At 40.3% G+C, this 25,229-nt stretch overlaps 1 protein-coding gene across 1 annotated transcript in view; it reads right to left on the minus strand.

Annotated features, from left to right (window-relative positions):
- Window positions 1-25,229, minus strand: part of PRPH2 (peripherin 2) — a 34,181-nt gene that overhangs the window by 2,953 nt on the left and 5,999 nt on the right. Inside the window, exon 2 of the mRNA XM_072642176.1 lies at window positions 218-464. Within this exon, the coding sequence (XP_072498277.1) occupies window positions 218-464 (247 nt within the window). The remainder of the gene's footprint in view (window positions 1-217; window positions 465-25,229) is intronic.

Here is a 25,229-nt window from a genome sequence, read left to right on the forward strand (position 1 = left end):
AAGTTAGCATTTCTGTCGTTACAGTCTGTCATGGGACTGGTACCATCATTATCTATTATGAGACCAGGGTTACTCTGTGGCAAAATCCCCAAATAAAGCAGCCAACCCTTTAAAACCCAAAGGGTGATGGGACCTTCCCCTTCAGCCCCCCCATCACAAATTCCTTGCTGACCATACCTTCCACATAGCCCTAAAAGCACACAGGCCAAATCCGTACCTCAAAGAGCCAGACAAGGAGGACAATGGCGCCCATAGTGTTCATCATACTGCTGTAGTAATGGAGCAGTGCCTCCCGGCAGCCCCGGATCCACAAATTGAGCTCCTCTGTCTGATAGTCATAGCTGTAGTGGGCAGAGTTGTTGGTGAGTTGGGTCTGTATGCAGGGCCGTGGAGAATTCGGATTGCAGCAGCTGAAGGGGACACCATCCACCAAGTAGCGTCCATCCACATTGCTCTTGATGCGACTGCAAGGAAAGCAATGATGGGTAGGTGGATGAGTAGGTGATCTCTGAAGTCACTGGTTGCCTGGGGCTCAAATGGAGGCTAACTATGTGGGGGAGTGGAGAAAAAGCAGCCCCTAGACTTAGAAAGATCTGAGTGCAAATAGTGCTTTAGACATTTACTAGCTGTGTGACCCTGGACAAGTCACTTAACTGCTGTCTGCCTCAGTTTCCTCATCTGTAAAATTAGGATAATAATAGCACTTCTTCCCAATATTGTTCTATGGATCTAATGAAATCATTGTAAAGGATTTGCAAACCTTAAAGGTCTATATAATGCAACTTATTATAAATTATTACTATCTCTAAAGGTCAATGTCTACCATCCTTCTACCTTACAGAGGTTTCACAGATGTTATTTCTAAGCCAAGGGATTGAAGAAGACAGAGAGTCCTCTGCCTGATTTTCAAGACCCTCCACAACGTAATACCAACCTCCCTTTTCAATATCACCTCTCATAGATCTCCCATTGCTCCAATGAGGCTGGTCTTCTGACTGTCACTCAAACACACCTCATTGTTCATTCCCAGCACCACACCAGAAACATCTTGACTGATGTTGTCCCTCCTCTTCAAATTCTACCCATCATTCAAAGCCCATTTCAAATGTCACCTCTTCCATGGAGCCCCCATCCCTCATCTCTCTGTATTGACTCCAAAGAGATCAAAGGAAACAGGACAAGCACCCACATGCATAAAAAATATAGCAGCTACTTTTGTGATAGAAAACCAAGGGAGTGCCTATTAATTGGGGAATGGTTAACCAAATCATATGAATATAATGGAATATTATTGTACCATATGAAATTATAAGAGGGATAGTTTCAGAGAAACCTATGAAGACCTCTCTGACCCTAGGCAGAATGAAATAAATAGAACTAGAACAATTTATGCAATAATAGCAACAGTGTATAAAAAACCACTTTGAAAGCCTCAAGGATTCTGGTCAGTGAATGCAATGACTAACCATGGTCCAGAGAGGACCAAAAATGAAGTATGCTGCCCACCTCCTGACAGAGCCAAGTAATGGAATCAGGGCAGAATGGGTTCTTTTTGGACACAACTAGGGTGGGAATTGATTTTGCATCCATGTATGTGGATATGTGTGTATATGTATATGTACATATATGCATATGTGTATGTATATTTGTCACAAAGATTTTGGGTTTTTATCCCAATGGTGAAGGGAAGGATGAAAGAAAAAAAAAACAATTTTTGCTCATAAAAAATTTTAATTTTAAAAAAACTTCCATTGGGCTTATTATCAAGACCATATACTTTTAGCACTCGTTAGCTTCTAAACAGTTCATGTATGTGAGTTAGTCCTCTTCCAAACTAAACGGTAAGGTTTTTGAGGATAGAAACTGTCTTCTCCTTTTCTCATTGTCTCTCATGGGGCTAGGTATGCAGTAGGTGTTTAATAAATATATGCTGGCCCCATTTCCCCAGTCCTTTAGCTTCTAGGAATGAGTGGGGAGAGCCATCAATGGGGACTGAGTTTAAGCACCTCAGAGAAAAGTAAAAAGTGATAGGACCAAATTCCCATATGTTTTGGGGAAACATTCCCTAAAAAATGTTCCTTGACCCCAACCCTACCCTAATCGATAACATATATTATGCGGTTATTGTGTCCAGAGTGCTCTGCCAGGGACCAGTCTATCCAAGCAGATTCCCTAATCTTGTAGAACCTACAGTCTAGGAGGTGAATAAGACTTAAATATAGATAATCATCATAATAATATCTAGGAATGGAGAGGTACATGCAAGCACAAGGAGGTTGCAGCTTGTATCCAATGAGGACAAGTGTTCAGATTTAGTGTTCAAAGATGTAGCATAAAAGACTTTTGAGATCTGCAATGTCATTAACACGGGGAATTCCAAAGGAGGAAATTCTCTCTACCAATGCAGAATAATTAGTAACTCACAGTGGTACTGAGAGGTAGATAACTTGCCCAAGATCAGACAGCCAGTGTGGGGCAGAAGCTGGACTCGACCAGGTCTTCCTGAGGCTATCACTTGATCGACTAAATCAAGGCTTCTTCCACTGGGTCCCATGAACTTGATTTTTAGAATATTCTGATAACTGTACTTCAATATTATGGTTTCTTTTGTAATCTAATGATTTTTATTTTATGCATTTAACAAGTCTGTTATGAACGGATCTCTAGGAAGGGATGCACAGCCCAGAAAAAGTAGAGTTCTTGCACTAAGCCAACACACCTCTCAGTATAAAGGGTATCTTCAAGTAAAGTTCTGATTGGAAGACACGGGCTGGCCACAGTGGCACACACCTAAAATCCATGCTGCGGGGGGCCAGGGAGGCTTATGGATTGCTTGGGCTCAGCAGTTCAGAGCTGGAGTAGGGCTAACACTGATCACATAACTGTACTAAGTCTAGTACCAATAGGGTAAGCCCATAGGAGTAGAAACCACCAGGCTGCCAAAGGAGAGGCAAACTGCCTAGGTTGGAAACAGAGCTTTCCTGCCGATCAACAATGGGATCAGGCCAATGAGTAACCACTTATGTTCCAGCCTGGGCAAGATGGGGAGGGCCAGTCTCCCCCCTCCCAAGAAAGAAAAGGATATGACTTAGTCATGTTGTGAAAGTAAAGGATGACCAGTGGGCAGTCTAAGTATTCTACTGGTCCCCACATAAAGGACCTAGAGAAGAGGATCCAGTTTCTTGGGTGCCATTTTCTGCATAAAGCCTTCTGATTCCCCCCCCCTCGCCCCCCAGTTGCTATTTCTCATCTTCCCAAACTATCTTAACTATCTTCTATTTAACTAGGTGGCACAATGGATAGAGTGTTGGACCTGAAGTCAGGAAGACCTGAGTTCAAATTCAGCCTCAGACACTTACTTAGCTGCATGACCCTGGGCAAGCCACTTCACTGCTCTCTGCCTCAGTTTCCTTGTCTGTAAAATGGAGATAGTAACATCTGCCTCTCCGGGTTGTTGTGAAGATAAAATTAAATATTTGTAAAGTGCTATGAAATGCTAGTTATTATTATTAGTATTAACGACTTCATGCATATATGCAGATCAACTTTATATTTATATATATAAATTTACATATAAAATATTATGTATTTTTATGCATGTTTGACATCTCCCCTTCCCCATTAGAATACAAGCTCATTGGGAGTAGGCATTGTTTCATTCTCTATCCTAGCACAGTGCCTGGCATACAGTAAGTACTTAATAAATGCTGTTTGATCGGTTGGGAGGGATCCTCTGCAAAGGATCTACCAGAGAACAACCCTGGGACTCTCTCTTCCCCTGAGCCTTTACCATAGAGGCACACTACACTGTGAAGAGGTAGACCTCGGTGCTCTGACAAAAATAATAGACTCCCAGAATGAGAAGAATTGAACCAGGGAGTAGAATGGTAGGGGAGGAAGAACATGGATCTGGCATTAGAAGACCTAGGTTCAGATCCTAGATCTCTGGTACTTGAACTTAGGCAAGTAACTTTCTTCCTCTGGGCATCAATTTCCTTACATGTAAAAATGATCAGTTCCTAAAGTAGTGTCTTTCAGCTCTGACATCCTGTGATTCTAGAGGGCTCGGAGAGACAGCATCTCCTGAAACATGCAATGGTTTCATTGTGATGAGGTGGTTTTGGTTTGTTTGTTTGTTTTTTTCAAAAACAAAACACAGTCTCAGAAACTAGCGACCAAGACATGATCTTTATCTAGTTGATGTGATATGTAAGGGAGGTAGGACAAAAGAAACATTTTCCGACGTGTGGGAAACGCCAGGATACAGATGCTGACAACTTCACATGCAGTGGAAAGAGGGGACCTGGGATCTATTCTTTGTTCTGTTAGTTAGCTATGTGACTTGATCAAGTCTCTTGATTCCTCAGGCCCTTAGGGTCTTCATTTGTAAGACACAGATGATAGCTTCAGCTCACATTTCAGTAACACTTCCTAAAGCATTTACTCAGATATCTTATGTGAGATGCAGAGAGCATGATACAGTACTGAGCTTGAAATCTGGAAGGCCTGAGTTCCAGTCTTGTGGCAGATTATAATGACACTGGCCTTTTAACTCAACCTCTCTGTCATATTGTCCTCAACATTTGTAAAATGGGGAAAATAATTGCATCTGCCTCACAGGGTTGTGTGAGGATGAAATAAAACAATGTATACAATGCATTTTGCAAACCTTAAAGTGATAGATAAATATGACCTACCGTTGATGTTGTCCTTAAAACAGTTCTGAAGGAGAGAGAATTAATGAGCTCTGAGTGCAGATTGAAATATATTTTTTCACTTAAAGAAATTAAAAAAGAAAACACAACAAAGAAGCAAAAAATAATAAAGGCTCTGAGGTAGGTTGGCATGACAAGGGTTGATGAACTCATTTTACAGGTGAGAAAACTGTGTCCCAGAGGGGCCTATTAATTCATATGAGGACACAAGCCAGTGACAGATCCAGACTTATGATCTAACTCCTGCACAACCCATCCAATTCTTATTTGGATCTTGATGTGGAGGACTGAAGAATGTGAATAATCAAAATAAATAAATAATGGCTTCCTTCTAGCCTAAAGTCATTCTTTTTTCCCCAGGGTAGGATTAAGTTGCTTATTCCTTTCTTTCTCTCCTCACCCCACCCCCAAAACCATAACCTGTTTACAGGACCATCCTCTACAGGACCCTGGCCACCAGCTTGAGACCCAGTGACTATGACTTCAATGACCTGTGCAGTCCTTAATGTTCTCCTCTCTGTCCTTGGTGCTGAAGAGATTTTGCTGTTGTTAATTCATGCCAGACCCCTTGTGACCACATTGGGGGTTTTCTTGAGAAAGATACTGGAGTGATTTGCCATTTCCTTCTCCAGTTCATTTTACAGATGAGGAAACTGAGGCAAACAGGGTTAAGTGATTTGTCCAAGGTTACCTAGCTAGTAAATGTCTGAAGCCAGATTTGAACTCAGGAAGATGAGTCTTCCTGATTCAAGGCCTGGCGCTCTAACCGCTGCTCTATCTGGCCGCTCTTGTTGAAAAAGATACATAGATTGAAATGCTATAAAATGAAGTGAACAGAATCAAGAAAGAATCTATACAACGGAAGCGATTTAAAGACAAACAACTTGGAAAAACTTATGAATTCCAACCAACATGATGACTAAGCAATTCCAGGGAACCCAGGAGGAAGCAACCTGGCCCAAAGGTGATGGAATCAGGCTGTGTTTTGCTTGATTATGCATATTTATTACTTGTTTATTTTCAATGGGAGGAGAGGAAAGGAGAAGAAATATTTTTATTAATTCAAATTTTTATTAATTCAAAAAGTGATTTTTTTTTTTAAAGCTGCATTGCAGTAGCCTGAGCACCTGCCCAGAAAACTACACCCATGACTCGAGAGCTGGTGTAGTTGATAGCGACACTATTGACACTGAGCACTGTGCTTAAAGATATGTGGGATACAAGCAAGGATGAGCTAAAGCCAGTTTGAAGCAATAAATTTTCTATGTGAGCATTTACATATTGGGGCTTGATTTGTGGTTTTGTGGATTGTCTAGACTTCAAGTGAGAAACTCTGAGGATTTTCCCTTCCCAGACTGATTCTTTTGTGAAGGCGAACTAGGCCCTCTTTTGCCTCAGTTCTTACCTAGCCTTTAACTAATGAATGGGTGAATGGTTATCTCAGACAAACAGAGACCTGGGAAAGACCTTAGGTTAAAGACCAGGGTCTCCCACTGCATCCAGTCCTCCTGACCTATGTCTTGCCGCTGGACTTGGATGACTCAAGGGGAGAGAGTGAGTGGGGCTGATGATTTTGCACAGCCCTGCCTCATGTAAATCCAATTTCACTTGCAAGTCAAGCTATCACTCTCTTGATGTCATTGGTCCTTTTCAAGAACGAAGAATGAACAAGACTTCAAGTGAAGGAGAAGACATCAATAATGCAGGGGTGTTTTTTTAAAAGAACTAGTTAAACATTTACCAGAACACCCCTGTATACAAGTAGAACATACTTGTATAATTTCATGTAGTTCTGGAGAACTTGCTATATCAGAGGCATTGACAAACCCGGGCAGGCCTAGAGAAGGATGAACTGGATGAAGGAAGGCCTCAAGACCATGCCAACAAGGACTGGTTAAAAGAACTGAGAATATTTAGTCCAAAAAAGGGAAAAATTAGCAGAGAATGGTGTGAGTTCTCACAGATTTTTGAGGAGCAGTGTGTGAAAGAGGGAGCAGGCTTGACACCCGAGGTCAGTGAAAAGACCAAATGGGTAGCAATTGCAGAGAGGAAGATTCAGGCTGGATATAAAGAGATGCTTCCTAACCTACTATTAGCCAAAAGTGAGTTGGCCATGTTGGGTGGTAGTGAGCTACCAATGGAGGTCTTCAAGCAGACCCTGGATGACCATTTGTTGGGGATTTTAGAGAGGAGATTCCTACTTAGACAGGGATTGAATGTGATGGGCTCTGAGGTTCCTTGCAACATTGAGGTTCTATAATTCTGTGATAGAAAACTCAATCCCTGTCCTCAAGTTTACCTTGCTTACTCAGAAAACTGTTGGAGAACAACATAGTTAAGAGGGAACAGTGCTCCAAAAGACTCATGATGGAAAATGGTATGCACATCCAGAGAAAGAACTGTGGAGTCTGAAAGCAGATCAAAGAATACTATTTTCTCTTTTTTGTTGTTTTTCTTTCTCATAGCTTTACCCTTTTGTTCTGATTCTTCTTCCACAACATGACCAAGGAGGAAATTTGTTTCATATTTCATGCCATATCAGGGAGGGGGGAGGGAAAGGAGAGGAGAAAATTTAGAACTCAAAATCTTATAAAAATGAATGGTGAAAACTAAAAATAAATTATTTTTTAAAAGAGGGAATTGTGCAATAGGAGATAAGGGAAGTATCAGTGGGAGCTATAATGGTCATGGAGGAGGCAAGGCTTGAACTGGACCTTGAAGAGAAAGGAAAATTTGTATTTCCAGAGAGGAGAAAAAGGAAAAGAGGAGGATGATTACTAAGTCCCTTCTGCAACGAGCTTTGAATATAGATGATATATTTTCCTGTGACCTACATAAGGAACAGAAGTAGGATATTCTGGGGTTGGGGAAAGGGTACCCTGAGCCTAATCACCTGGGCAGCCATCCTTGGAATTGTTCTCCCTCCCCCCTCAGATCAGGAGCAACATTGCTTTCCCACCACTTTCTGCTTTCTCTCACTAACAGACCTGGCTGACCTCAAATGAAGTCTCAGCTCCCCAATTCTCCTAGTGCTGAGGGGTGTTACCTGAGGCACGTGTCTCTCCAACTCTCTCTTATTAACAGGGTTATACTCTGACTTGTCAGATTATCCAGTTCTTGGTTCACTTAGCCTAGCAGGATCATAGAATATCAGAACTGGAAGGCTTCTTAGAGATCACCTGGCCCAAATTCATCCTTTATTCTGGTAAGGAAACTGAGGCAAAGAGAGGGAATGTGATCTCAAAGAGTCCTAGAATCTCAGCTGTCGTCCAGCAGAGCCTAGGGCAAAGCAGGAACCACCTCACCAGCATCCCTGACAAAGGATCCTCCAGTGAGGTGATGCTCCACCACTGAGCAGCACCCACTGCCATAGAGTTACTTCCTATGAAGTTCCTCCTTATGTCAAGCCACACTCCTTCACAAATCACTTAGCCCAGTACCTAGCACATTGTAGGCATTTAATATTTGTTGTGAGCTAGTCAATAAACATTTATTAAGTGCCCACTCTGTGCCAGGCACTGGACTAAGTGGTGGGGATCCAAAGAAAGGAGCAAATGTTCTAATGAGGGAGATAATTATGTTCAAACAAGATTCACTGATTGGAATATTGCATATATTTTCAGATACAATTAATGAGTAAGCTGGTTTTGCTGACCTGCTCTTTTCCCCCCTTTTTTTGTCTTTTGTTACAAGGGAAAGGGAAAGGAAAATACTCAGGAATAAAGGTAACATGACCACACAATTGACTAATATAAATCAGCTTCTTTACAACTTTCAACTCTTGCTTCTGATTTTGTCCTTTGGAAGCCAGTGGGAAAAAAAATCTGATCTTCTGCGTGGCCCCTCAAATACTCCAAGATCTTTCTTTTGGTTCTGCCTAAGGAAGCTAGGGAGTACTATGGATATACATAGCCCTGCACCTGGAGTGAGGAAGATGAGTTCAAATAACTCTCAGACTCTCACTTAGCTATGTGACCCTGGGCAAGTTATTTAACTCCTCTCATCCTCAGTTTTCTCATCTGTAAACTGGGAATAATAACAGCAACTCCCTCATAAGGCTGTTACGAGGATCAACTGAGATAACATTGCAAACCATTTTTGCAAACCATAAACTGCTATGTTTTAGAAGCAGCGAGGTTGCACAGTCGATAGACTGGACTAGGAATCAGGAAGACCCGAGTTCAAATCCAGACTCAGACATTTGCTAGCTGTGTGACCCTGGGCAAACCGCTTCATCTCTCTCTGTCTCAGTTTCCTCATCTGTAAAATGGGATGATAATAAAAGCACCTACTTTCCAGAGTTGTGAGGATCGAATGAGATAATATTTATAAAGTGCTTTGCAAATCTTAAAACATTATATAAATGTTAACTATTAGCATCATCATCATTACTATCCTAAATCATTTCCCTTTTAGACTAGGCAACCCCGATTCCTCCATATGATTTGGCCTCTGGTCCCCACACTGTCTTAGTTGTCTTATTCTGGACATGTTCTAGTTCATTGCTGACATTCCTAAAATTTCACTTTCACAACTGAACCTAGAACTCCCAGTGTGTGACCACAACATAGTAGAACAGGACTGTCTCCCTCCTTGTTCTGGACACTACAATCCTATAAATGCAACGTAACATCAAGAGAATTTCCTTCATATTTTTTAAACTTATTTTTCTTGATTTTTTTAAAAAAGGCTAATATGAAGATTATATATATGTATGTATGTTTATATATGTTGAATGACTTCACATGTATAATTGATTATCTTATTCCTTGCCTTCTCAGTGGGGAGGGGAGGGGCTAAAGGAAGAGAGAGAATTTGGAACTCAGAATCTTTTAGAATGAATGTCAAAAATAAATAGTACTTTTTTTTAGAGAGAGCTTCCTCCTCACCTCACATTTGATTGACATGTATCATGTATACCAGCTATTGAATTATCCTGGCATTTTGGTGAACATGTGGCATAATGGAGAGCAAGCTGGACTTAGAGATAAGGAAGAAATTGGATTCAAATACACTTGTGACCCTTACTAGCTGTGTGACCATAGGCAAGTTACTTAACCTCTCTGGGTCTTAGGACATTCCTTAAGACTTAGTTACTAAGGTTGCTCTGTGTTGGTAGATGGTGTGTACACACACACACACACACACACACACACACACACAAATACACCACTGCTTCTTGCCTTCTTAACTACTCTCTACAACCTTTTTGAATATTAAAGAAACCTTTCTTTGAACAATCTCTCTCTCTTTCTGTCTCTCTCTCCCTGCCTATCTCCCTCCCCCTCCTTACAGATGAAAACACAAATCAGATTTAAAACCTCAAAGAAACATTACTTGAACATCAGAAATGTAATATGCAAAACAGAAATGATTTCATATATGTTGGAGTCTGCTTCTAGTCAGTTGGTTGGTTGAGAACTGATTTCATATGAGGTAGAGCCTACTTTTAATCTAATATAGTCATGAATACGAGCTCACATGAACATAATCCCAACCACAGAGATACAGAATCCTAGAACTGCAAAACTGAAAGAGACATTAGAGTTTATCTCATTCAGTTCTCTCCTCCCCACCATTTGAGAAACAAAGAAACTGAGGTCTCCTTGCCCAAGGTCAAACAAAAAGTTATTACTGCTTGAGTTCTAGCTCTGACCTTACTGAACTAGAGATAGATGGATAGATAGATAAATGGATGGGTGGATGGATGGATGGGTAGGTAGATGAAAGATAGATAAGGGGGTATATATATATATATATATATATATATATATATATATATATATATATATATATATATATATATAGTCTTCCCTGATAAAATATAAACAAATTCCTTGAGGGCAGGGACAATTTCATTTTTGGCTTTGTAGCCCCAGCAGTCAGTACAGTGCTAGCCTGGTCTGTAGTAGTTGCCCAATAGATACTTATTGGTACCCAATGCCTTATCCACACTGTGCCCCACATATCCTCCCTTACTTACACTACTCATCTCCATCTTATCACCACTGTGTGCCATTCACTGATGCATTAGCTCTTATAGACTGTTAGTGGCTAAAGCTACTCCCATTCCCATTTGTCTGCTGATTTGGCCCACAGACCTGAACTCATAGAGTCTGGCTTTCCTTACCCACACCCCACTGTATATACACCTTAGGTGAGATTCAGTTCATGGTCTTAAATCAATGGTGGATGCATCACTGCCCAGCCTGGGCAATCTAAACAGCCTGGTTTTTAAAGCAGCAATGTAGTATCTTGGATAGAGTGATAGACTTGATAGAGGCCTAGTCAGGAAGATATGAGTTTGAATTCTACATCAGCTATTTACTAGTTGTATGACCCCGGGCAAACTCTCTCCATCTCAGTTTCCTTATCTATAAAATAAGAATAAATATGCCTACTTCACAGCATTGTTGTGAGGACCAAAGGAGTTAACATAATTAAAACACTTTAAAAACCTTAAAATAATATAGAAATGTTCGCTATTATTATTAAGGTACTTTTAGTTATTTTACTAGATCCAAGGTTCACTGTAAGTTGACAGAGTAACCAAGAAAGTAATGTAATCTTAGTAGCAAGCACAGCCTCCAGAAATAAAGAGGTGACTGTGCCCGTGTTCTCATCTCTCATTTGGAGGACTGTGTTCAGTTCTAGACATCACAATTCAAAAATCAAATTGATAAACTGGAGAATGTCAACCAGGAAGACAAGGGCTTTGAGTCCATGACATTTAAGAACTGGCTGAAGGAAATGGGGATATTTTAGTGTGGACAAGTAGATACTCAAGGGAGAAATGGGAGCAGTGGGCTGCCATCAGGAAAAGGCAAGTAAGACTTGTTTCATTTGGCCCCACACCAAATTGGAAATTGCAAAGAGGTGAATTTAGGCTTGATATTAAGAAAATCTTTCTAACTATTAAAGCTTTCCCAGAGTGAAATGGACCACCTTGAGAAGTGATGATTCCACCACCTTGGAGGTTTTCAAACAAGAGTTGGGGATGTTTTGGTAGGGATTCTTTTCAAGTATGGATAAGACTGGGTAGCCCTTCCAACTCTAAAGTTCTAAAGATGACTCTTTATCCCTCAGTCTGATTCTCAGATCTCCAGAAGATTGAGAACTCCTTGAGGACAAGGACTTTCTGTGTCTGCCCCCAGCAGACAATCCTCATTCAATCACTATTCATTTAACAGACATTTGTTAATTGTTTGTTATAATATGTTATTTATTACTATGTTATGTTCTTATGTTTGTCACATTATATATTATATGTTAATAATTTGTTATGAAGTGTCCTACACAGATGAAAAATGACAGTGGAGGAAGGAAACAGTATTTGTTAAGCATTTACTATGTTCCAAGAACTGTGCTGAGGGCTTTGCAGATAGTATCTCATTTGATTCTCACAACAACCCTGGGAGGGAAGCAGTATTATGATCCTCATTTTACTGTTGAGGAAACTGAGGCATATAGTGGTTAAGTGACTCACCCAGGGACACACAGCTAGTAAGTGAAGCTAGATTTGAATTCAGGTCTTCCTGACTCCGGGTCTTACTGTTCACTAAACCACTCAACTTTCAGACAAATAAGGATGATATAATTCTAGTGCCTTCCTTCTTTTAATTATTTCCTATTGAAAGTGCATATATCTTGTTTATCCATATTTGTCTGTTATGTCCTGTGTTAGATTATAAACTCTTAGAAGGCAGAACAAGATGGGGAAATTCATTTCAAGTCAACAAATATTCATTAAACACCTGTGTGTGTTCGTACTTCATTGCCAAAGAAGACCATGCCATCAGAGAAATAATGGCATGACTTGCATTTGATTTTGTTTTGAGTGAGGGAGGGCTGTGCAGGTCACCAGCCTCACTTCTCCTCCAGAGCCATCTGAATCCAGTGACCAGATATTCATCAGGATGACTGGAGATGACCCAGGATGAGGCAGTTGGGGTTAAGTAACTTGCCCAAGGTCACACAGCTAGTGTCAAGTGTCTGAGGTGAGATTTGAACTTAGGTCCTCCTGACTCCTGCACTGGTGCTCTATCCACTGCACCACCTAGCTGCACCCATTAAACACCTACTATGTACCTGGTCAAGATGGGGAAATCATTTCAATTCAATTCAACAAATGTTCATTAAGCCTCTTCTATGTACTAGGCAACTAGGTACTTTTGCTAAGCAACAGGTGATCTAGTTTAGTGCCCTTCCCTTCAAGATGCCTTTCCTGATTTGCCCAAGTGTGAGTGCAATCTGCCTCCCTGATCCCCCCCATCCCTGTGTATGTTTTTTTATAGATCCTATATTTAGCTGTGAAAATGGCACAGTAGAATGTAAGTTCCTTGGGGTCAAGGACTCTAAATTTTGTATTTGTATTCCTAAAGCCTGGAACATAGAAGGCACTCAATAAATTGTTTATTGACTGGTTGAAATAAAGCTGGGCAGAGAGACTGGAGCCAGACAGTGGATGACGACCTTAAATGCCAGACTAAGCATTTTACCCTACGGGAAATGGAGAGCCACAGAAGTTTTTTGAGCAGGTAAATGCTACGGGACATTTGCACAAGTACAGGGATTGTCTCTCTTTTATCAGAATAAGAGTGCCCTAAGGGGAGGTCAGAAAGCCTCTTTCCCCCAAATTAGACATAGAATTATCAATGGGCAAGGTCTGTACCATCTGTTTTCTGCATCCACCTTAGGGTCAAGCACAGGGTTTTGTAGATGAAAGCAGGGTGGGGAGAGAAGGAAGTCTGCTGTTCCCCAGGTTTCTCTAAATTCCAGCTCTGCTCCCCTCTACTGGGGCCTCCCATTTTCCTGAATCAGCCCATCCTGAAGCTTCACCTTGTTTACCTGGGGTTTTGCCCTTGTTCCAATTCTGGATTAAGAGGCAGCTCATACTCTTAAGCCAAAGCCAGGCCAAGGAGATCTCAAGTCCTAGGTCACTGAGGCATCTATTTATAATCTAGAGTATTTCCTAAGCTCCAATGATCTCCCCCTCTGGTCTGTTGTAAATCCCACTTCAGTGGGTGACATCAGGTATGGGCAAGTTTCATTGTGGTTTTTGTAACTTGAATACCTCTTACAGTGCCAGGCACACAGTAGGTACTTAATAAAGACTTGAAATATTGTGTATTTTTCAGACACAATTATTTGTGCATTGGTTGGTTTTGCTGACCTGATTTTTTTTTTGTAGCTTTTTTATTCTTTGTTACAAAAGATGGAACAGGAGGAAGGAGAAAGAGGTATTTTCAGAACTGAAGGGTGTGTGTCAAGGAAAAGAATCCGTTTTTGATATAAAGTTAGGGAAATCTGAAGTGTGTGAGACTCATGGGCTTAAACCCTGATAAAGAGGGCATACAGAGTGGAATGAAGGAATTCCTTAGTCTAACCAGATCTCCCTCAGGCAGAACAACCAAGCCTTAATGGGGATTCATTCAACCTTTCATGCCAGGAGTTAGATTTTGCCTGGATAAGCATTATGATTTGGTACACAACTTTCCCTGTTCATGACTTTCTCTCTCTTACCTCCATACCTTTGCACAGGCTGTTCTTCATGCCTGGAACTCACATTCACCTCTGTCTTAAAGAATCCCTTTCAGAGTCAACCAAGTGCTACCTCCTACACAAGGCTTATTCTAGGGTCCCCAGTTGCTAGGAGCCCACAATTACTTTGTAGTGAATTGACATCTATTCTGTGTTTGTTGATCTGTGTACATGTTGTGTCTCTCCCCTCTGAAAGAATATAAACTCCTTGAGGCCAAGGATTAGTTTTGTCTTTGCTTCTCCAGCTCAGTGTCTAACCTATAGCAAGGCCTTGATAAATGTTTCTTGAATGAATAAATGAGTAAATGTATGTTGATAGGTATTTACCTATTGATATATTATTTACCTACTGGATATAAAATCCTATATAGAGTATTCCAAAGGTACATACATAAGAGAGAAGAACTATGATCTCCCTCTTCAAGGAATCTTAGTCTGATAGTTATATACAAAGTTTTTGCCCTCAGGGAGCATCCAGTCTGACTGGAGAGACATGTTATTGAGAACAGCTATAAAAGTACATGTCTTTATCCTTATGTATGGTGTCAGGCATTATTCTATGCCCGGTTCTGCCATGCTGTTTTCCCAGAAATTTTTGTCAAACAGTGAGTTCTTATCCCAGAAGCTGGGGTCCTTGGGTTTATCAAATAGTAGATTGTTATACTCATTAACTACTGTGTCTTAAGTACCTAACCTATTCCACTGGTCTACGCCTCTGTTTCTTAGCCAGTATCAAGTGGTTTTGATGATTGCTGCTTTATAATACAATTTGAGATCTGGTAGGATTAGGCTACACTCCCTAGTATTTCTTTTCATTAGTTCCCTTGATATTCTGGATCTTTTGTTCTTCCAGATGAATTTTTATATTATTTTTTCTAGTTCTAGAAAATAATTATCTGGTAGTTTGATTGGTATGGCACTGAATAAGTAAATTAATTTAGGTAGAATTGTCATTTTTATTATAGTAGCTCAGCCTACCCATGAGCAACTAATGTTTTTCCACTTACTTAGATCTGACTTTATTTGTGCAAAAAGTGTTTTGTAATTGTGTTCATATAGACCCTGGGTTTGTTTTGGCTGGTAGACTCCCAGATATTTAATAGAGTCTACTGTAGCTTTAAATGGGATTTCTCTATCTCCTGCTGTTGGGCTGTGTTAGTAATATATAGAATAGCAGATGATTTATCTGGGTTTATTTTGCAACCTGCAACTCTGCCAAAGTTGTTTATTATTTCAAGTAGGTCTTTTACTTGGTTCTCTGGGATTTTCTAAGTATACCATCATATCCTCTGCAAAGAGTGATAACTTAGTTTCTTCTTTGCCTATTCTAATTCCTTCAATTTCTTTTTCTTCTCTTATTACTACAGCTAGCATTTCTAATACCATATTGAATAACAGTGGTGATAATGGACATCCTTGTTTTACCCCTGATCTTACTAGAAATTCATCTAGCTTGTCCCCATTGCATACAATGCTTGCTGATGGTATTAGGTAGATACTGCTTATTATTTTATGGAAAGTTCCATTTATTCCTACACTTTCCAGTGTTTTCAATAGGAATGGGTGTTGTATTTTGTCACTTAAAAGTACGTGTCAATGAATACAAAACCAAACCAAACATCAGAAAGTGTTCCTTTTAAATTGGAAATTGAGGGAATATTCATCATTAGGGAATGATTGAATAGGTGTGGTATATGATTGTGATGGAATACTATTGTACTAATAAGAAATAATAAGAAAGATGGTTTCAGAAAAGTCTGGGAAGATTTATACAAACTGATGCAGTCAGGTGAACAGAACCAGGAGAACATTGTACATGGTGACAATACTGAAACAATGATCAACTGTGAAAGAGTTGGCTACTCTAATCGATACAATGATCCAAGTCAATTCCAAAAGACTCATGATGAAAATATTATCAACATCCAGATAGAGGACTGACAAACTCTGAGTAAAGGTCGCAGCATAATTTCTTTCACTTTTTAAATTTTTCTTGCTTTTTTGGGGAACATTGATAATATGGAAATGTTTTGCATAACTTCACAGGTATAATTTATATCATATTGCTTGCCTTCTCTATTAGTAGGAGAGGACTTGGAGGAAGAGACTTCAGAATTCAAATTTTTAAAAAATTAATGTTAAAAATAAATAAGTGATATTCTAAAAAAATGTTCTTTTTAACCTCATCACTCCAGGTACTTAAATTCTCCAAATCATTTTCATCATGATGTGGTGATCGTGTTCATCCTTGAGCACTGCACATTTGATCAAACAAAAAACAGTGGTTTTTGCCACTGTAAACACTGTAAACAGTGGCAATAACATATGTATAGATCATTTTATAGTTTACAAAGCACTATCACACCCATTAACTCTTGATCCTGCCCTCAGCAACCCTGTGAGGGGTAGGTAAGGCAAGGACTGAAGATCAGAGAGATTAATTGACTTGCCCCAGGTCACACAGTTGGTGAAAGAGCTGGAACTTGAACCATGTTTCTTTAGTCTCCTTCTAATGTTTTCTCCACTAACTCCCCCTGCCTCCCTAATTGGAATATTCATATAGATTCGTTCATCAAGTTAACTAGTTGATCTGTTGGGCCTCAGGTAGATGAAACACATAAAATGTAAGGGTCACTGATGAGAGTGGTATGGGGTGGAGGAGGGAGGAGACTGACACAGGTCTAGCCAAGGGGTCAAGGGATAGGTAGGCATAGAATGATGGAGTCCCTAAGATGTATACCTGGGATGGTAGAAGAGATGGTATTGAAGAAAACATCACATGCCTTGCTTTATCTGTATATATATTTATATACAAGTATGCACACTCGCAAATATTGTTGGGGATTGGGGGAAGATGTACACCATGATAGAGCCCACAGTTTGCCAGATCTTGGTTTTTCTAAGTAATGCCAACTCTCAATATTCTATGGTTATGTGAAATGGGAACAATGTCATTTGGACCAATGTACTCCCAACAAAGATCTTTTCTCTAAGAGCTACTCCTGAGTAACAAAATAGACAAGGGCCCTTCTCTGAATGATTTGAAAGATCCTTGCCTTGAGAGGAGTCATGGGTTCTAGTCCTGGTTCCTCTACTAAGGAGTCACACAAACTTGGAAAAGTCACTTCAATTATCTCTATTCCTTCACTTGGAAAATGAAGGAATTAGACTCATTGATCTTTCTAAGATCCTTTTTTAAAAATTCTCAATTTTATTTTATTGTTGGTTTCATATTTTCTCCCTCTCATCTCCCTCTCCTCTACCAACTGAGAAGGCAAAAAAAACCAAAGCCCACTACAAGTAAGTATAGTCATGAAAAATAAATTCCTGCATTAGCTAGGTCAAAAATAAATGGAAAGAACAGTAGAGAGAAGAAAGAAAGGAAAAAGAAAAATAGATCAAAGTCACTAAGTCTTTTAAAGTTGTTTGTCTCTACAATGTTGCTGTTGTTGTATAAATTGTTCTGGTTCTGCTCACTTCATTTTGCATCTGTTCAAATGAGTCTTCCCAGATTTTTAAAAATCCTTTTTTACCCTAAAATTCTATGATTAGAGGGTTCTCAGGCACTAGCAAACCTCTAAGTTGATGGCCATCTCTATGTCTTTCTCCCCATCACATTCTTACCTGGATCTTCAAAACCATCCCAACTAGGTCTCTCAAGTGTGTATGGCTGGTTAGCATAGCTTCTTAGAACACGGTGCCACAGAGGTCCAAGTCATGAGTTTAGTCCCCTCCCCTTCATCATTTGATAGCATTCCCAACAAGGGAAGAAAATCAGAAGTACTCCTTCCCCCACATTCAAGAAGTCACTTGTCACAGAAAGACTCAGAATTAATGTTTACACTAGGTTCTAACCACCTTGATACTAGGAAGTCCTGGAAAAACAAGGATCATAACTTACTTTAGTTATGTAACTCCTCCATGCCCAGCCCAGAATTGTGGATATATATAGTAGACCTTGTTCTTATTTCAAAAATCACTGATGTTTCTACAAAACTTTAAGGTTTACAAAGCACTCTTCTCACTACAACCCAGTGAGGTGAATGATAAAGATTTGTAAACTACTTTACAAATATTATCTCATTTGATCCTCACAACCCTGAGAGGTAGGTGCTATTATAATTGCTCCCATTTTACAGATGACGAAACTGAAGCAAACAGAAGTTAAGTGATTTGTCCAGGGTCTCACAGTCAGTGTCTGAGGCTGGATTTGAACTTAAGTCTTTGTGACTCCAAACCCAGCACTTTATCGATCATGTCACCTAGTTGCATCGCTAGTAGTACAAATGTTACTAACTCTGTTTACAGATAAGAAAACTGAGGTTCATGGAGTTTGAGCATAATAATATAAAGATAATGGGTTCTAGAGTTCAAAGGGAACAAAAGTGGAACACTCAAAAGAATCCCAGATTCAGAGTTGGAAGGGACCTTAGAGGCCATCTGGTACAATCCCTTCATTATCCAGATAAGGAAAATGAAGCCCAGAGAATGTAAGGGATTGATTCAAGGTTGTGGCAGATCATAAGTAGAAGATTCAGATTTGATTCCAGATCTTCTTTGGTTATGCCAAAAACAGTCCCATTTCCACTGCCTCATGAAATAACTTACCCAAATTCATACAACTAAGAAGTCAAAGCCACTTGCAAGTCATGGCTTCTCCTTCCTGATGCCATGGTGCTCTTCCAGAACAAAGGACAAAAAAACAACAACAAAACCCAAGTTCCCCATTTTGGCTCCAGTTACTCTCTCTGCTGAGTCATGCTGGCTACTTGCAGAAGGAAAGCAGAGGAATGGAGGCAAGATAAAGACAATGGTATATAAGAAAGAGAGAAGTTAGAATTTATACTGTTACAGCAGAAGGATGTCTAGATTGGAAGTTAGAGGACCAGGATTCAAATTCCAGCTCTGCTATTTACAACCTGTATGACCTATGGCCATATAACTTCCTTGGGTCTCAGTTTCCTCATCTGTAAAACGATGGGGCTAGACCAGATGGCCTCTAAGGTCTCTTCTAGCTCTAAATCTGTGATTCTTTTGAGTGTTTCCCTTTTGTCTTTGTATCCCCAGTGTGTAGGAGGAGTTCCTGGCCCATGGTAGGTAATAAAATCTTGTGGATTGATTGATGATCACCCCTTCTAACTCTGATTCTGATGGAAGAATCAGAGTCATCTGAAAAAAACCCTGATTTCTTGGGATTTAAACATGAGGATATCATGGACCCCCACTAAAGTCCTCCCCCAATGTCTCCTAAAGAGACAACAAATATAGTAGATCATAATGCGTACTTGGAATCAGGAAGACCAGGGTTCAAACCCCACCTCTGACACTTACTGACTTTGTGATTCTAGACGAGTCACTTAGCATCTCTGAGCCTCCGTTTCCTCATCTATAAAATAAGGGCTTGTACTAGAAGTGTCCTTTCAGCTCTAAATCTATGATCCCAGGACTCTACATTCTCAAAGTCTGTGCCAGAAGACCACTAACCTTGGAAAACTTTAAGGAAAGGTCTAGGGATGAATTGTGTTTAAAATCTAAAGACCAACATAAATATCATTGATGCATTACAATGGAATCTCACCACAACATCACGAAACCCCATTGGGATACCATATTCATAACATTGTTCTTATAGAATTCATTGCCCCTGGTAAGGTTTTTGTGAAACCAAGAAATCACATTTAGTAGGTGTAGATATTGGATAGGCTCATCATCAAAAGGTTGGTCACCAGGAGATGACATTTTTTGGACTCCAGCTACTCCTGAAGACTGTCTACCGAAGTGTGCAGGTAGTGATTATAATCTGCCCATCTGGACAATGGAGGGAGTACCCACACAGAAGCAATCACAGATACCTTGGGTATTAAACAGATCATTGATACTCTTGTCCTCTAGGACACTGCTCACCCTCCACTATTTAGAGACTTTTTCCTCACAGTGATTTTTATGTCTTATGACCATATCGCTGCTTGGTAGTTTTTCTCCAAAGAAGGAAAAGTCAAGAAGAGTAGAAAAAAACTTCAGTAATAGACCAACTTAATCTAGGCTTGTAGCTTCAGTATGAATTTGATAGAAAAGGAATTAGTTTGGGGTGGGGTTTTTTGGTTTTTTTGGTTTGTTTGTTTTTTCATCCAGACCTGAGCAGGGAACTCCTGGAGAGAAACTCCTTCCATCAATGCAAATCAATCAAAGCAAATCAATCAATTAAGTGCTATGTGTTTGGGTCTGGGTCAGGTGTTAGAGACATAAAGTAAAAAAGGAAACAGTCCCTGTCCTCAAGGATCTTACACACAGATGGGCGATAACCTATGCATAAATAATAAGAAAGTACTTGAATTTGTGATTCATAAGCAGCTAGTTGGTGCAATGGATAGCGAACGCTGGGTCTAGGGTCAAGAAGACATGAGCTTAAATTCAACCTCAGACACTTACAAGTTGTGTGACCTTGAGCAAGTCACTTCACCTCGGTTTCCTCCTCTGTAAAATTGGGGTAATAATAGCACCTATCTCCCAGGGTTGTTGTGGGGATCAAATGAGATAATAATTGTAAAGCACTTTACAATAGGGGTGGTATACAATGAGCATTATCTAAAGGTTAGCTATTAATATTTCACTGGTATCAGGAACCCTCCACCATGTAGATCAGTACCTTATTGATCTTACAGACTTGCCTAGAGCATCAAGAGGTAAAGAGACTTGCCAAGGCTCACACAGTGTGGGCCAGAGGCAGGACTCCCCAGGCTCTCTCCACTATCCCTACAACCCCCTCTTGGAGGGGGTCAGAACTCAGCTTCTAAATGAATCAGAAGAGTGAGATCATACTCGTAATACTAACAGTAAAAATTTAACATCATTTAGATAGTCCTTTAAGTTTAGAAAATGCTTTACAAATATTATCTCATTTGATAATGTCACCCTCAAATAAAATTATTCTCAAAATGGTATCCTCAAAAACCATGGCATCCAAAAAAACCTATGATTTTCAAAGAATATTTTAGAAGAGGACTCAACACCTTGGTCTGTTCTACTAGACTATAACCTCCATGAGAGTGGGAGCTTAGTCTCATTCATCTTTATAATTTCCTAAAAGGATACTAAGGGGTGTGGAAAGGGTTCTGTACATAACAGGCACTTAATTTTTTAAAATGGAAAACAGAGTGCAAACCAGATTTCATGAAGCTGACCTTATCTGCCTTTAATTCAACACTACTGTAACAAGCAGACTAAACATCCACTGATAGGTTTGTGCAGAGCAGTAACTAGGACAAGGAGACTGGGTTTTGTTCCAGGGTACCAATAGTACAAAGTGGGGCATATATTCCCCACGGTGATCTTACAGCCTACAATCCTCATGCCTTATAGTCAGTTTCTCACCATCCCTGACCTGTGCAACCATCAACCACTTCCTTGCCTAGCCCCAAGCTAGGCAAGGACCTCAAGAGTCCTATCACCTTGGTGTACTTCTCCTAGGTACTTGCACTACCAGAGACACACCCTCCCACCTGCCACCTTCCACAACTTCTTGAAGCACTGGATTTAGTGGGATCCTCTAGGTAAGCAGGCCAGGCCTGTAGGTAGGCCACCCCATTTCTCAGAATCACCGTTCCTAACTTTGATGGATCTGAGGACCTGCACCATGTCTTTCATAGGAGATCATAAGGAACATAACTCTTGAATTGGAAGAGACCTCAGAGGCCAACCAATCCAAACCCTCATTTTACGAAGAAACTGAGTTATGAGGAAAGTGACTTGTCCAAGGCCAAGCCGGTAATAAAAGTGAGAAGTAAGGTCAGGTGTAGGGACCTTCCACCCAAGGTGGGATCTAGAGGCCTTCCCACATTCAAGGTGTGCTTTCCATGGCCTGTTTCCATCTTGCTCCAATACCGCTCCCTTAACTCTTGGTCTTCCCAGCTATGGTCTCCTAAGGTGCTTTCCCATGAGGACCTGTTTGGGATATCTATCTCCCCATCATGGTCACAGCAGAGAATATTTCTCCCTGGGGCCTAAGGGATCTCCCCATGTCTTCCCAGTCCTCTTCAACTGAATTTATCTTGTGTTCTAAAATTCCTAGTTGCTTCTTTGTTGCCACAAGTTCATTGGGGGTTAAGGGGCCAAGTATCACCCTCTTTAAGAACACAGAGCAGAAACAACCCTGTGCAGGCATAATATTGCCCTGATAGACATTGTTTTACAAAAATATCATTAATACATTCGGATGGAATCCTGACATTTTGTCATGAACCCACTGTGACACTATGTTCATAACATTGTTCTCGTGGAACTTGCTGCCCCCTGTAAGGTTGTTTCATATAACCTTGCGTTCTTGTGGAACCAAGGAAACACACTGGAAAATATCCAACACAGAAGCTGTGGAAAGGACAAAGCAGAGAATGCCAAAGGAACTCAGATCTATACTAATAGGCATGAATGAGAGAGAAAGAGAGAGGGAAAGACAGAGACAGAGAGACAGAAAGGGAGGGACAGAGACAGTGAGAAACAGAAAGAGGGTGGGACGGAGACAAAGAGATACAAAAACAGAGAAATAGAAATGAAGCAAACTTTTTTGGTCCAAACCCAAAATTTTATCAGCACAGGGATCTCCTGATAAGGAAATCCCCCTCTGCCAATGTATAGCTGCAACTTTTCTAAAACAGAGATTTCTACAGAATTGACTGAGCACTGAGAGTTTTGAGAAACTTGTCCAGAGTCATACAACCAGTCAGAGACTTTCACCCAGGCCTTCCTGGCTCTGAGGCTGGCTCTCTCTTTACATGACCAACTTGTAACTAAACATAGAATAAAGCAGTGAAGAGTCTTCTTATAGTTCAATTTTGCCTGAGGCATCCAGCTCCTCAGGACAAAGTTGAGGCTTGGAGAAAGCCCTACTTTGCTCCTTCTGACTATGGGGTCTAGGAATTATCTGGAGAGAAGGAGAATCCAAATGTTGGGGTTTTTCTGTGGATTAGTTTGGAGTTGGCTACATGTGGATTCTCAAACCACCAGCTGGCTGCTGCTTCTCCTGCCCAAGGAAGACCTGGGTTTCAGACTTGCCTCTGACCTGTGTTGTTTATGTGGCCCTGGACAAATAGCTTAACATCTCATTGGCCCTGACTGACTCTAAATTTATAAATTACAGTTAAGGGGCCAATCTACATAAAGGGAGGAAGCTTCTTTTCTGGAAGGTCACGGTACTAGTGGAATCACAGGCCCAAACAAAAATCGTTATAATAATTGTTAAATAGAAAATATAAGATATATAATTACTTATTATATATTGTGTTATATATAATGGTCATATATAACATATTTTACAATAATAAATATATAACAGTTATGTAATAGATAACAAATATAAAGCATTTTGTAAAACTTAAAGTTTGTTTGGCCTCACACCCATGCTAGGAAAGTTGGAGAGATGTTTAAATGATACTGCCTGTAACTACACACACACACACACACACACACACACACACACACACACACACACACAGCCCCCATGTACGAAGGACAGAAAGGCTTATGGTCCCCTCCTCCAACAGGGATTTACAGCTATAATCTGCACTCAAGGAGAAAACAAAATCCTCCAGCAATGACCTTCAGTCTGGATTTCTCTCAGGTTCAGATATAGTTATAGTCAGGCAAGCCCTCGGGGTTTGATGTTCAGACTCATAGCCTGCAAGGAAGACACTTTAGAGATAACCGAATCCAAACCTCTCATTTTTCAGAAGGGGAAACTGAGACCCAGAGAGAGGAAGGGACTTGGAATTCTAACATGTTTAAAGCTGGAGTAACTCATAGAGGTGTCCAAGTCAAACCTTTCATTTCAGGGGGCTGAATTTGGAGAGAGGAAGAAAAGGTTTAAATCCTGCCTCAAAACACTCATTCATTATGCGATTCTGGGGTCCTCAATCTCCCGAAACCTCAACTTCTTCATCTGTAAAATGAGGATAACGAGCACTTCCCTCACAGGGTTGTTGTGAGGAACAAATGAAATAAAGGATAGAAAGTGCTTTGCAAACATTAAATCACCACATAAAAATTAGCTATAATTAGCTAATCTAGTTCATAGATTTGGAGCCGGAGATCATCCAGCTTAGAGACTCTTAACCTGGGGGTTTATGGTTAGATTTCATGGACAGATTTTAGAAGGTCCTATGATTGTGGATGGGGAGGAGGATTACATTTTCATTTCAATACAATTGGTTTCTTTTGTAATCCTGTTTATTTTATTTTAGGTACTTAAAATTATTAGGTCCACAAGACTTCACAAGACTGCCAAAAGGGTCCATGACACAAAAGAAGGTGAAGAAACCCTGCTGTAATCCAACCCCCTCATTTTAAAGAGGGGGAAACTGAGGCCCACAAAGGTTAACTGACTTGCCCAATTTCACACAGTTAGTGGTGAAGCTGGGATCCCAACACCAACTCTCTAACTCCAAATCCATAGTGATTCTTTTGACCCTGCTGAGCTAGAAACCATCTAGGTCCAAGGTCATCAAAACTGATGGGTCTTAGAAAGATTTCTGGGTAATATAAAAATGTGATGGTGGGAAGGAGTAAGGCTCGCCACTGGGACCCAGATGTCCTCTACTGAGACAATGCCTTACTGTGGCTCTGCCTACATCTCTTTAGGGTGTATGGCTCATTAGTTCATCATATAATGTTGAAATGTCTGTATGATTGCATCAGATTCATTGAGTAAGCCTTTTATCAGAGTTACCTACTGCACCACTAGCCCTGAGCCAATCCTCTGGTCACTGTGGTCTCTTGATAAGGGGGATCAGCAGGTGGGTAGCCCAGTGTTATCACTTGAAGAACAGCTCAGTGACTGTTATAATGTTAACTTTGTGTATTAAAGGAAGACAGGTCATCAGTTCTCTCAAATGCAAGAAAGCAAGCTCAGTCCCTTTTCCTTTCATATTCATTCCAACAAGTCTCCCCTCTGAATCTCCTCTTTTGAAATGACCTTCAGAGTTA

This window comes from Notamacropus eugenii, chromosome 2 (assembly GCF_028372415.1).
Source record: "Notamacropus eugenii isolate mMacEug1 chromosome 2, mMacEug1.pri_v2, whole genome shotgun sequence".
Taxonomy (NCBI): Eukaryota; Metazoa; Chordata; class Mammalia; order Diprotodontia; family Macropodidae; genus Notamacropus; species Notamacropus eugenii.